The following is a 15,119-nucleotide window of genomic DNA, read 5'->3' on the forward strand; positions in this document are numbered from 1 at the left end:
GGGATATCTGACAGTAGGAAAGTGACTTACCAAGTCCATCCTGGACTGGTGCTGCGCAGCAGTAGAAAGTAATTTCTTCATTGTGAGACTTTTCTTTGAGGAAGCATGGCTCAAAACTGAAATTCTTAGATTTATTTCAAACACTGACTTCATCTGGGTGATTAAACTTACTTGATATATGCAAGGATGTAGCCTTTGTGTCCTTAGCATCTACTTATTTAAGCTTAAATAAGAGAAAGAGCAAGATAATGTTATCATTTTTCTTTTTCATGGGTGCCACACAGCTACCTGTCTTGTAGGGTCTGGGCATCTGTTGTATTTGCTGAGTGACTTTTGTATATTTTTCCACATAAGATTAAGTATTCTTGTCTCAGCTGCCTTTCAGCCTGTTACCATGCCATGCCCTTGACTATTTGTTTGTAGCAGGATGAGAGTTTCCTTTGTTCCTCCTGAGTTGTAATTTTTTTTTTTTTTATTTTTTTTCCCCATGATTTGTGTCTGAGTTAAACTGCATGGTTTGATTTACTTCTGCTTTCTTGTTTTTTGAGGTCCTTTCCTAATTGGAGATGCTTGGACACTGTGAAGATACAGGTGTTCAGATACCAGCATATAGATGGGAAGGTGGAATGTTTTTCTCCAAAAGCTGTATCTACTCAAATTTGCCAAGCATATACTGGACTCTGTTAAGGCACAGCCTCTCCATGAGTTCCTCCGCAGTCATAGGGCTTCTTTGTTGGAAGAATATATGGGACCGTGATAGTTAATTTTAAATTCCCAAACTGGTGCGTAAGTAGTCACCTCATTTGAAACTCCATATTACAGCAGGAGAGTTGTCCAAGTCTGTGCTCTCACTATACAGCACATGTTCTTCAATCTTGTTAAAATCATTCTTGTCTTGTAGCAGGAATGTGTCTTTGTTCCTGACATCTAAATTCAAGCCACTTGTTAAGGAGAAATCAGTCTGGCATTCCAAGTCAAAGGAGCATTTGGAAGAAATAGGTACTTTATTTTTTTTCCTCCTGAGTCTCTCTCACAAAGGAGTGCTAGTGAGAAAGGAGCTCTGAAAATGTGAGAAATATGCTAGCTTTTTTTGTTGTTCTTAGGAAGATTTTGCATGGGTGCTCAAGTCTTGCTCTTTAGATTTACAAGAACAGGTGTTCATGCAGGCTGCATGTTTATCTGGAAACAAGATGTGTACAAAAACAGCCTGCAGGATAACCTGTTTTTCTAATGTCTTAACTTTATTCCCAGGGAAGCCTGGTTGGTGAAAACTGATTATTCTGAGACAGTGCACTCAGCTAATCATATACTTATTGAGATTCATTCTCTTTTATAATCCAAGCTACTCACACAGTGTTTTTCCTGGTATCAAATACTTGCTAGTTGGAACGATAAAGGACTCAGCATTCCGATTCAGTGTGAATCACACAAAGCTATTTATTACAGAAACAAGCCTCCTTATATATGCAACTATATTCTAATCACACGTCCACGCTCCAAGCATGGATTCGCTAAATGAGTATCATGGGCTGTCCGTGCACTGGAGTCTCACTGATGATACGTCCGATGATTCACGCCACACCAGGACCCCGCTGATTGAGGAACACCCCTCTTTCTCACAGCAGATTCTGTTCTCAGCTTCTTGAAGCTGCCTTGAGATTCCTTTGAGCCAGACTAATTCAGCAACAAATCTTTACCTATGAAAACCCCTCCACAGTTCCCCCTTTCTGTTCTTGAATTAGTCAGGCCCCTTTAACTGCACAGTGAATCATTTTTGAAATATACTGCAACATAGAACACGTGATTAACAACATAATTACAATTACATATAGTGCAGTTAAACCTTACTTAATAAGATCAAACAACTACCTGCTTACTATGACAACCTTATTAACACACTATTTTAATAGATTCAAAATAACCAGACAAGTTAATACAATATTTTCTCTTAAATTCCTAAAAGATTTATAACTGTGCAGTTTATAGGGTAATATGCCTAATACCATCAGCATATACTAATAATTGAATTAATATCTTAAAAGTTATCTTAACCTATTTAAAAGATCAATAGCTTAACCTTAATATCCCTTCTAAAACTTTATCAGTTGCTAAACTTAGATTACTATGGTAGGGCTATCTCATAATTTTACCTTATCTATGCATTGACTATCTAATCATAATATCACCCTTTTGGATCTCCTGCTGATTGTTCAAATTGCCATTCTCCACAGAAGGTACACCACCTGCTTGCTAATAGGCTTCTAGACCACCAGGTCTGTGAGCATCTATAACACTGAATTGGGATCCATGGTTTACATCTGAAACAGTCCTCACAATTTATCTCCCTCCTGACCATCTGCATCCGTTGAATCTTTGTTGAATCCACTTCAATCCTCGGCCTGTAATGCCACAAACATAACCTTTTCCCCAGGTTATCAATTGATGTGGCCTTTTCCATTGACTAGTGATTTGACCATAACTAATGTAGGTTCTTTCTGATTTAGCATGGTTTTTGGTCATACTTGCAAAGTATTTCATCACATACAATGCTTTTGACAATTGGTTTTGTGGTGTTTCCCCTACTTCCCCCCTTTTTTTTAAAAAACAAACAAACAAACAAAAAAAGTTCAGAAACAGATACATGCGTTGGATCTTGACTATGCACTCAAAATCACAAATCAAATTTAGAGGTTCCTCCTTAAAAAGCTCTAAGTAATTTAAAGCTGTGCCAAGTTCTGCTAATTGGGTTGAACCTTCAATAATTTTTACAGAATGATGCCAATTGTTATCTTCACACCAAACCACTACAGCTTTATGAGACTTCCCAGAACCATCAACAAAAACTTTGCAAGTATGTAGGATCAGACCAAATACAAGTATGACCTATAACCTGATGTTAAAGACTTGCAGGTTCTGCAGCAATTTACATTTATGCATGCCAAAAGCTGCGCTGTTAAGAAAACCAGCTAGTGCAATTTACAAAGACAAAGATTACAAAAAAAAAAATCAGAATTAAATTTCACAAATGGTACATATATGACAAAAGGATCATGGCCTATTAAGACTTAAATTCATTCCCTGCATTTTCTTGATTAGAGTGACAATTGATATATAACAGTCGGTATATCAGTTTGCTAGCAATCTCATCATACTGTCCCATAACGTTACTCTTCCCTCCTCCTGCTCCCAGCCACTCACTTTTTTCCTTTGCTGCGTTGACGACTTTATACCCGGGGCGTCCTTACGTCTCCGTCCAGTCTTCAGTCCAGCTGAAGCCACTCCTGGCTGGGCCGCTCCAGGCTTTTCCCTGATCGTAGTGGTATGCCGTTCAGAGTATCATGTCGGGGTCACCATTTGTTGGAGCGATAAAGGACTCAGCATTCCGATTCAATGTGAATCACGCAAAGCCATTTATTACAGAAACAAGCCTCCTTATATACGCAACTATATTCTAATCACACGTCCACGCTCCAAGCATGGATTCGCTGAATGAGTATCATGGGCTGTCCATGCACCGGAGTCTCACTGATGATACGTCCGATGATTCACGCCACACCAGGACCCCGCTGATTGAGGAACGCCCCTCTTTCTCACAGCAGATTCTGTTCTCAGCTTCTTGAAGCTGCCTTGAGATTCCTTTGAGCCAGACTAATTCAGCAACAAATCTTTATCTATTAAAACCCCTCCACACTTGCTTATTTGCCAAGAATGCTTAACAACTCATATGAGTGTTCAAAAGGAAATTTCTTAACACATTAAATTTTGATCACTATCCTATGGTGTCCTGCAGGACATGAACTACTTCAGAGCAGCACGGAATTTTACTTGCCAAATTTCCTTCTCTTGCCAGGAAGTAGAATGTGAAATGGTGTCCTTGATGTAGTCTTTGCTCTGTTGTAATTGTGGCTTTTGATTTTTAGACAGACAAAATTTATCATGAGGTTCTGGGAAATGTTTTGTGGCCATGCTTTGTGGTGGTTCATGGAAAGGGAAGTTCATGTAACCTTTCTTGATTATTCTGTCACTGTCTGCACCTATTGATCTGATAACTCATGCATCCCTTTCAGTCTTTTTTTAATATGTAATGCAGGGTCCATTGAAACACTTTTTATTAATTAAGGATTTCATTAAAAGCTTATCATAGTAGAATTTATGTATTCCACAATTAAATGTGTTTATATGTGTACATATGCACTGGAAGATTGCTGGATAATGGAGGAAAAAAACCAACAAATATTTTACTGACTTGGTGTTCATGATGAAGGGAGCTTGGACCATATAAGTAATGTTATCTTCATGTTAATCCAGTGAATAATTAACAATACTTCATATTCTACTCTAGTGAGAGAGTATGCGGAGGCTTGGAACTGCTGTTACCAACTGTTATCCCAGGAGAGCTACAGAAGCTTTCAGTTCAGTTTCTCTTACTCCTTCCCTTCTCGGTGTCTTGGATTGTCCAAAAGAACAAATTTGGTGTGTAGCACTTGAGGGCTATATATAGCTGATGTTGATGCTGTAGCAATGCTAATACTGAATAGTATTAAAATTTTAATTGATTTATTTTAATTAATACTGTAATACTGTTGTAGAAATGGGCACAGGATCCTGATCATGACTGTTCCCTCTTTCTATGAGCAGCTATTCAATTAGCTACCTTTTCTGTCTTTCATTTCTTTCAAATATGTTGCTCAAAATCACTGTCTAAGCCACACTGGAAGAAAAATCCAAGTACTACAACTTTCAATTGCATCTAGCTCCTAGTACACCTTGAGGCTAAGTGGAGGGCAGTTGTCCTTGCACTGAGCCATTGTGTGTAGTCCTGGCTCTGTCTGATGCTTCTGGTTGTTGGTTTTGGGTTCCTGGAAGCTACTGGTGCAGCTCCAGGCTGTCAAGGGATTCCTAACAGAAAACTAAACAAATTCAATGGTCTAAAACTTACCTGGGTTACTACACTTGCTGATATTTGTGCTGTGGGCTTGAGGTCCAGCTGAGCAAGGCTCTAGTGCAGACAATGTCGGAGCCATGCACGGCTTATGTTTGCAGACAAAAGGTGTGTGTGAGTGGGACAGAGTCTGTTGTCGGAGCAGCAAGTAGAGACAAGATTCACATGATCATAGAGTTGTCAAACGGGTACTGACTGCACTCTGGGAACAACTGAAGACATCAAAGGAAGTGGAGAAACTGGGTCCCAAGTAACAGTAACTTTTTTTTTTTTAACAACACTTTTGTATTTACCCTGTGGCAGGATAACTTGCTTATTCTAGTTCTCCATAAATGTTCAGAGTAAATCATCGGTATCAGTGATAAACATTTAAATGATGCTGGATTTACACACCGAAATAGCTTAATTTATGTGCAAGAAGTAACAGCTCTTCAGAATGCTTTTTCCTCTTTTGCAGGTAAAATACATTTTTGCAGTCCTACATAAAATAATTTTCAAAGTACAGAGAACAAGGAAAGAACAAGGAAATAAAATGTTTTGTGTATGTATGTAAAAGGCCATGATAAACCTAGCAAAATATGGCAGGAAGTTGGTACCTAAAGAAGGGTGAAGTATTAAACTACTGCTTAGTCTCTAGAAGACGACATGGGATGATTTGCAGAAAAATAAGGCTTGACAGCCATTTCCAGGGTGATGAGTTTCCAAAGGGTAAGGAAGTAACAACAGGGTGATCCATCTGGAAGCTTCATGGGTTAGCATGTCTAGTTCATGGAATTTACTCATGCAGTCCTTAGACAGGTAAAAAATGGATTAACTGCACAAAGCTGTCTTTGAAAAATAGTGATAAATAGGTTGAGAGCTCATGGGTGAAACAAAGGCAACAAAGTAAACCTCACAGCTGGTGTTTACTAGGGGAGGATGAGCAAGATAATACCAGAGTTACTTCCTAAAGAGCCTTAAAAATGTGGAAATTGAAAGTGACAAAATTGTCAAGGTGAAGAACCATCATGGTTTTGATTATTTTAGTAAGAATTAGAAGTTGTGCCAGTGAATTAAATTGATTTGCACTTAAATCGCAATCATTTCACTTTGCTGTCCCTACACCAGAATCCCTTAAAAACAGTTAAAAAAACCCAACTTTTGGTTTTGATTTGAATTTAGTGAATTAACCTGGTACTTCCGGCTCTAGCAACTTGATCTTTCAACTATGATTACCCTTAAAAAAGAATATACTACCTGAACCTGCAAGGCTACCTGTTTGTTTAAACAGGTGTTACAGATAAGGTAGCTTTCCTCTCGTGGTGTTGCTGGGTTGTCATGGACAAAGACCTGTTTGCATTCACAAAAATATGGGTTTCTTTTCCTCCATAGACAATGACCAAGTTATGTTCTAAGTAGCTGAGAAGCTTCTATAACTGAACCTTCTTTTCAGCTATACTGCTTAGTAACTAAGATTTTATAATTAATTGCTCTCTGTATTGCTGCTACTGTATAAGTAAACAATAAATTATGATTTTTTAAAATAAAATACTTTGAAATATTTTTATAGTACAAATTTTATTGTGGATTTTTGAAGCCTGAAGTAGTGAAGAAACAGTATAAAATGACTAACAGGATATCATATGCTATTAAGTAAACAGTGGCTTCATATGAAAAGAGCTGCCTGTTTGTTTTCTAGTGTCAAGGTCAAACTGCTGTGTGGTAGCAGATCTTCTGACTGCACCTCCAGTCACATCCCAAACACAGGTCTTATTGTAACTGCAGTGGTTCAAAGTGGAATGAAACTTAAAATGCAAGCACCATGCTACCATGAAGTTAAAATTTATGCTGCTTTATCTGGTTGCTCAGGGCAGCACCAGATAAACAGCAGAGCTGGGGCAAAGGAGGGAGCAGAACCTGGTGATAAGTGGTAGCAGAGAGGGCAGACCACTGGTGGCCTGATGTTGTGCCAGCTCTGTGGAGCAGAAGTGTTAAAGGGTTCAGTGTCCTAGGACAAGCATTGCCTGGGAAAATGCTGGAGCAGGGAAGGGAAGGTATCGATCTCTTAAGCATGATGCATTTTGGAGCAGGACAGTTGAAGACATTTTTTTCATTTTTCCAGTAAATTTATTTACAAGCCAAATGATGTTATTTATATTTAACTTTATCTGTTTATAGTGCTGTGCAAAATCTTTACAGTATTATTAACTCTAGTAGATGAAAAATGTGTCTGGAATCACACCCAAAAATATTAAACTAAGAAGTGGTACTATCTCTATTGCTTTTGATGTGGCAAATATTACACCAGGCCACACTTCTAATCACACATTTGTGCTCAGTTGCCAGATGAGACACTTTACTCAACACTGTGAAAGGGAAAAACACAAAAATAGGAAGCAGTTTCTAATCAGAACATGATATTGGTATGACATGGCTTTGAAAAAAGGCAATGAGATCCAGAGGTGTTGGAAGCCGAAACATTTCCAGTGGAAAGAGGGAAATACTAATACTGTTGAACAAAGCTCTGGTAATGTCTCATGTAGAACAGTGTGTGTTGACTGGTTATCTGTGTTTCAGGAAAAAAACTTGTAGCAGATGTGTGGATGAGGAAGTATGGGAAAGGGAAAACATGCCATTTGAGAGGATACCAGATGACTGTGCGCTAATTTGCTTGTCACAGCAACAATTGAGAATGGACGTGTCTGCTCTTTATGAAAGCAATCTAGAGAAGGGAGGTAAAGCTAGAAGGCCAGTGTAGGTGTGAGAACAAATATGTTAAGGAATAAACTTAGGCTGAACATGAAAAGAATGTTTCAGAGTTTTGTGGCATCTATGAAAGACTTGACAATGGTTAAGCTGACTTATTGGGGGACATCTAAGGTACAAGCTGATGAATTAATGTAACTATTTATAAAAAGGTATGTCAACATTATTAAGCTGTGTTCCATTTTTGCATATCTTCTGGGTTTGTGATCAGAGCTCAGCAACTGGTGGGAAGAAAAATGCTGATATCTTTCTAAACTGTATAAAAGCATAGGGAGCCTGTATTGTTTTCTCCTTAAAATAAAAACTACTGCAGTAGCTGAAGCAAGATATAATTGCCCAACATGTATTTTCAGGGAAAAAGTACATTTATTGTTGTAAAAAAACCAACAAAAACAGGCACCATGCTCAGTGTCCAGGTACTTGGACAATGAGATTTTACTCAGACTACTCTTAAACGTTGAAGCACACCAGTTTTCAGTTTTTGTTTTAGTTTCAGTTTTAGTTTAGTTTAGTTTTTTGTTTTAGTTTAGTTTCAGTTTTGTCTCTCAGCAGTGTATTTATAAGGGTTTTTAGCTTCCATTGGGAGGGGTGGGCTGTGAAATGAAGGCAATGGAAGCCTGAACTTTGACTCAGGCATTTCAGCTATAATGGCCTTTAGACATGAATCCCTCACACTGATAGAGATAATGCTATTTTACTTTAGGGCAAGTATTTGCTTGCTGCAGCGTCTTTTCAGGAATTCAAGTAGATGTTTATTTCACTACCTCAGTTGTGCAGTAACACAGGAATTCAGTCACAAACCTTGTTGCTCCTGCTTCATTTGGCTGCCTGCAGATATGGTGAATAAGACACTACAGGCTTTCTGACAGCTTGAGGATAATACTTGCTCTCCTTCCAGTCTCCTCCAGCTTAGTCCCATTTAAGAATCATAACCATGATAATTCGGTGTATATAGTCTTCCTGCAGCACAGTGAGCCTTAAGAGAATCCCTGCTGCATGTGAAAAATTGGTTGAGGGTGACTTTAGGAGTGCTGTCTTTACAGATCAGCTGGGTGTGTATTTTGGTGAAAATATTGTGTTCTGAATGAAGCTGAGAAAGCAGAATACTGCCTTTTCACCCGGCAATACAGTTTTCATTTTCCTTTCTACTTCTCTTAGAGTTAAGATACTCTCTGTGGCAACAAGTTGAGACATAGTGGGAGAGAAGACATATACGAAAATCAAATGGCATCTGTGTCAGAAGTGGGGCTTCACCAACAGATGGCCAGATCCAATGTGAAGACATATTTGATGAATTACTGTATGGAAAATCCAATTCCGGATGGTCTCTGAGGTTGATTATGTATTCAGGTGACCCATGTATGTCTCTGAAAAGAAAGGAGGAGAAATATAACAGTTGAACATGGAATCTTTCCTGAGAGAAAGGTGAGGAGCCTGCCATGTGCTGTTGAATGCAACTTTGTGGCCTAATTTTTAGTAATCTTAGTGATACCACTAAGCTTGCTTGCTGTCCAAAGGAATGTGATCATGCATATCCCTGTGCTGCTCCCTCCATAGCACAAAGACATAATTAAAGCACAACTGTGAGAAATTGTTGTTCTTGTGGTCTATGGAGCAAATTCATGCACTTGAAGATGTCTCTTTACATATTCTAATATTTATATAGAATATATAAAAAAATTCCTCTTCCAATTCTGACTCTCCTGATGAAACAGTACTAGAGCTCAGTAAGCTTGCACAGAAGTGTGAGATTGCTTCTCTTATCTATGAAAACATTCTTTATTGCATGAACAAATACTGATAACTCTTTTCTCCATGCGACTAGGTTCTGAGTTCTGACTGTGGATTTTCCAAGTATCAAGCTGAGAGGAGGGGGAAGATCACAGCAATATTATCAAACCTCACTTCTATTGACCTTTCATTTTCACAGCACAGATTCCCCCTGCTAAGGCCATCACCACTGGTGTTTTGTTGGTGATGCATGAAACTGTGTCCTAGATTGGTACAGTCTGTGCTTTAGCTGTATGCTCTTTCATACCTGTCACATTTTTCAAATGCATTAAAGGGAGATGGTGCCCTCTTACATGATACTGCAATGACTCTCTACCCACTTCTCAACAAAGAATCACCTGCTGTAATTATAATCTTAAAATACCATAATACAAGACTTTGAGCTACAGGAACATGTAGCCTGTTGCAAGAGTAGCCTGCTGTCTTTAGTGGGCATACCATAAAATGATATTTATTACTATTCAATTTATTGCAAATGTCCGAGCAAACCTCTCTGTAATGAACTGTATCTGACAGAACAATCTTACAATTTCAGGGAAAAGTATGTCAGTTAGAATTTGGATTAGTAATAACAGGAGAGACATGGGAAACATTCTTTTACTAACTATAAGCTTTGTAAATTACAAGCTTTGTTGTATGCCCCATCTTGGCATTGTGAAGCAGTGGAACAGGCTGCCCAGGGAAGTGGTGGAGTCACCATCCCTGAAAGTGTTTAAAAGACATATAGATGAAGTTTCTTAGGGATGTGGTTTAGTGCTAGAGTCAGGTTATGGTTGGACTCAATGATCTTAAGGGTCTCTTCCAACCAAAATTATTCTGTTCCCTGCTGTAGTCTTGTGGGTGTGCAATGATGCCCATGATTTTGATTGTTGCACTTTTATCCACAATTGAAGTTAAGCTCAGCAGTGCTTTTGGTCAGCTGGTTATTGAGTTGCTAACCATCGTAGCTAAGTCAGCTAAGAGTTCTCTAATGTCCTACAAACCAGAAATTGTGACGAGAATTCCAGAGGGACTATGATTCATGCCTTACGTAGTTTCAATCAAGGGTGTTGATGTAATTATCAGGCTGAGTTTACCTTAAGCGTAAACACATAGAGCTGCAGAGCTTGATTAACTGGCTGTGATAACTCGGAGGAGAATGAAAGCTGCTCAGAAAATTGCAGATGGAAATTTTGGTTACTGGCCATGCCAATCCTGACCATCACAAACATTTCCTTCTGTTTTGTAATAAGTACAAATTAAAGCAGGCTTCTGCAATATTGTTGTGAGGTTAACCAGTCTCCCCATCTTTGCAATACATTCTTTTCCACTTCCAGTGCTAAGGATTCTAATTGCAAGGCAGCTATATGCATTTAAACCTAAACTATAATGCACCCATTGTAAAACTATAGCATTGTTATGCCCTCATCAGTTTTAATTGTCTCATTGCAGGCATATCTATGTTTTACACGTAGGGTGTGGGGATATTTTTCCTTTAGCATTACACCACACAGCTAGCCACTAAAACTGTAGAGCAGTGGAGCTCCCCTGTTAATAAAATTAACATCTTATTTCCCAACTCACTAGGGATTTTTTTTTCTTTTGCTGGTAGCAAATCAGGGAAGCTGAAAAGCAGAGCTGGAAGTGAGAAGCTGGGCCAGGGAGTAGCTTCAGAGTGGATGGGACTGCATTTTACAGGCGTTTTGTGAATGCTTTGTCTGCAGAAGCTAACCTGTGTTTTGTAATGGGGTGTTCTAGAAAATGACATCTGGACAGCTGCATTAATTACTCCATTGTGAAACACAAAAAGTTTCATCATGCGTTATGTGCGAATTGGCCTTTACTGTGGATACATTACTGAAATCTGCATAACAATGAATATGGTGCTCTGAGGAAAATATTAAACAATAGGTTCACTTAAAATGTGTCAATAACATTAAAGCAGTGGGGGGGGGGGGGGGACAAAAATCAGAAAAACGTGTGTTCTGGTTGAACTGTGCCAGATGGCACATACCTGGGGTTACATGCAGAGGTCGCTGTCCTGTAGAGCTCACAGGGCACATCAGGAAATGGAAGTGGGCTCTGTTCAATTAGCAGCCAATTAATGGTTTTGTCTCACAGTTTGGTCAGGTGTTGAGGACAATATCCCCTGTCTCTCTACTTAACTGTCAGAGAACCACGTATCTATTGCTGACTGAAATGTAATTATTCTAGAGGCGTAATTGTGTTTTGCTTTCACAGATGTGTTGAATTAAAATGGTGTGTATTTTCAATGACAGGAAGACTGCTTTGGTATTGTTATTTTTGTATTTGCTTAAGTCAGTACTGGTATTTAGCAGAAGCATTGGGAAGTTCAATTATCCTTTTAAAGGTGCATTCATTAGTAAATCCTGCAATTTGTAAGGTACTTTTCATGGTGCTGGAAAGACATGGAAATGCTAGGGGAACTGACTATTGGGCTGTCAATAGAAACAACAATAGCTACTTTTTCTTTCTTACATTACTGTGTTTCTAAATATATGCACAAGCAGCATAGGAAGTCAAAAGTATTTATGGATCCTGCTCTGTTCTGAGTGGCACAAAAGTATACATGCTTAATGCACTTATCAGTCAGCTGTTCACTTATTCTCTGCCTTTCACCTTAACACCTGATTTTTGTTCCTTGCTTTGCACTATTGACACTGTCTCAGAGGCCTATGCAAAATCCTCAAGCTGTGTTGTGTCAATATCCCAAGGAGCCTTATTTTGTTGTCTCTGTTTCCCTTAGGAAACATCCCAGTGATCATGAGATTATTTCATTGATCATATGTGTAATTCTGTGGGGTTCCTGAGGCTTTCCTAAATGCTTGTTGTTTCTGTATGCTCTTTCTCTTCCTACAGCCCTTAGGTGGCACTCGTTCGGAGGAGATAACAACTGTGTCTCTAAACCTGATCTTCACTCTCAAAACCACCCCAGAGATGCTGCTTTCTGTCTGGAGGTCTGACACTTCTGCTTGTCCAGACCATCTAATCCAGGTGCTCCCCTGATGACAAACACTGTTCATGTTCTCCTTCGGTTCTGTAAAGCTGGAGTATTTGAGGATCAAAGAGTGGAGGTTTGCATCTCCCAAGAATTCTCAAAAAAATAGTAAGATGTCCCATTGTGACTTCATTAAGCACATTCTAGTTGAGTGAGGGTGGAAGTGTGATAATCCTTTAATAAATGAATAAAACAGGTGCTTTTGAAATTGGATGAACTCATTAGTTTAATGTACCACTCTATAAGTTACATAGAAAGGGAAAAATGTCATTATCTGTTATAATCCCATGGGAATTCATGAACATACTAAAAACTAATTCTTGCTTAGGGAATAATGGGAAAAACTCTGTGGCATTTTGGAAATTCTCCATGGCTTTTGCTTTTTTTGCTAGGGAGAATTGCAGGACCACCTGAGTTTATCTGAATATCGTATTTTTCTCCTTTAAGTCCTTCTTTTAAGGCACCTATTACACTGAGGAAAAAAATAAATTTCTCCAGTAAATTAAAGCGTCTCTGTTAGTCTAAGGAATTATTCTAGGATGGGGTAAAGGGACAGTGATGGGTACAGCCACCCTTGGCTCCTCGTATCTGGAGAGCTTGAAATCTCTTGATTTCCTTGCACAGTGAAGATAGGTACAGCCCAGCTCTCTGAGTACTGTGCGAGTGACTGTCTGCTTTCCTGACTGACAGCTGAACCTGTTCCCTGATCAACTGACACCACCATATGACAAACTCTGGCTTGTTGATGCTGTGTATTTCATCAACACCCATCACCTGTGGCTCCTGGAAGAGGAGAGAAGCATGAGCATCACCTTGCCCTTTTGATGACTCCTTGAGCACAGCTTTTGAGGTTATGTTTTTTGAAGTATCTTTCAACTAAGCACCCTTTTTAAAAAGCACTGTCTTTAACAGTCAGAAGCAGAGGAGCTGTCAAGACTGATGCCAGCTATGCAACCACTTGAAAGTCTGTAACTTTGCTAATAGGACTGTTTTCTTCTCCTTTTTGTAGGCGAGGAGCATAGTTGTGCAGGTGTGTGCAGAAGGAGTGGTGCCTCTCACTGGCTGCTGCTCTTCATATAAGTAGATGAATATGACTCACTGTAAGGATGATTTTGAAAAACTGCTTCTTTTAAGTAAAAACAATATCCAGAATAACAGAATAGATCCTGCAGGTTTTGTTTGTTTGTTTGTTTGTTTGTTTTGGTTTGGTTTGGTTTTGCATGGCCTTTGAACGGAAGAAATGTAGCAACAACTGAAATTGGTGCTGGAAGACCTGAATCTCCGTGAGTGCTGTGTTTTCTTCTTTCTAAACCAGAAGGGCTTGGGGGATGTGATAAGTCATTTCACTTCAGATGCGAATACAAACCTTCTCCAATTTAAAACTGTATTTTCCTCTATTTTACGTTGGGTATCTAATGTTGGGTATCAACCCAAAACATTATTGATGCTTATTATTTCAGAGCAGTTGTCTTTTCCTTATGTAGATTTTATCTGGATTACTCTAACTGCTGTCACCTGGAGAAATCTTCAGTACGAGGGAGCATCTGTTCTGAAGTCAAATGGATAATTCCACTTTTCAAGTGTGTCAAATTAAGGCACTGTCCAGTCTTGAGGTCTGTCTTTGCTTGAGAGAGCACTGTTCCAAGGTATCTGTTGGTCTCAGGCTGGCTGGGCATCACTCTGCCTGTGGGAGATGGTGAGTGATTACCTTTGCATCAGTTGTTTCTTTTCCTCTTTCCTTCTCTTATTAAACTGTTTTTATTTCAAACCAAGGCTTTGCTTGGTTTTGCTTTGTATTCTCTCACCTGTACTACTGCTGGGAGGAGAGTGAGTGAGCAGTTTAGGTGCTGCCTGGAGTCAACCCACCGCGGTTTATTATAGTTATATTGATGTATCCCTTTACTTCATTTGTTTGTAAGTCAGATAAGAGCAACAAATCCTTTGCTTTATGCTTATCTATAGCAGTCTGAATGTTCCAAGCCCTAATTCCCTCTGCTTGAGAAACTGACGCTTCCTTTATAGCCATGGTGGAGTTCAAGTATCAGCCTGCCTAAGTATTGCTACTGGATTCACAGTCTTGCTTGCGAGCTCAGCTGACAGAGTATCCCAACCAGTCTTACTCCAGAGGGTCAAAGAATCATTTAGATTGAAAAAGACCTTTAAGATCATCAGGTCCAACTGTTAACCTAACCCTGCCAAGTCTACCACTAAACCAGGTTTCTAAGTGCCATATCTATACATCTTTTAAACAACTCCAGAGATGGTGACTCAACCAGTTCACTGGACTTCTCAGACTGTTCCAGTGCTTGATAACCCTTTCAGTGAAGAAATTTTTCCTAATATCCAATCTAAACCTCTCCTGGTGCAACTTCAGGCCATTTCCTCTTGTCCTACCACTTGTAATCCGAAAGAAGAGACCAACACCCTCCATGCTACAACCTCCTTTCAGGTAGTTGTAGACAGCAATAAGGTCTCCCCTCAGCCTCTTTTTCTCCAGGCCAAACAACTTCAGATCCCTCAGCCACTCCTCACAGGACTTGTTCTCTAGACCCTTCACCAGCTTCATTGCCCTTCTCTGAACTCTCTGCAGCACCTCAGTGTCTTTCTGATACAAGCCAGGATGCTGTTGGCCACTTGGTCACA

The 15,119-nt window shown here is 39.3% G+C and overlaps 1 protein-coding gene across 3 annotated transcripts in view; it reads left to right on the forward strand.

Moving 5' to 3' along the window:
• The first annotated feature begins 8,897 nt into the window (after positions 1-8,897).
• The window catches only part of LOC309442362 (cytosolic phospholipase A2 epsilon-like), a 33,059-nt gene continuing 26,837 nt past the window's right edge, over positions 8,898-15,119 (forward strand). For all 3 annotated transcript variants that reach the window (XM_082058139.1, XM_082058140.1, XM_082058141.1), the window contains exons 1-3: positions 8,898-9,112; positions 12,338-12,472; positions 13,167-14,172. In XM_082058139.1, coding sequence (XP_081914265.1) covers positions 14,170-14,172 — 3 coding nt within the window. In that variant the 5' untranslated portion in view covers positions 8,898-9,112; positions 12,338-12,472; positions 13,167-14,169. The remainder of the gene's footprint in view (positions 9,113-12,337; positions 12,473-13,166; positions 14,173-15,119) is intronic.

This window comes from Streptopelia decaocto (genome assembly GCF_964273445.1).
Source record: "Streptopelia decaocto genome assembly, chromosome: 7".
Lineage (NCBI taxonomy): Eukaryota > Metazoa > Chordata > Aves > Columbiformes > Columbidae > Streptopelia > Streptopelia decaocto.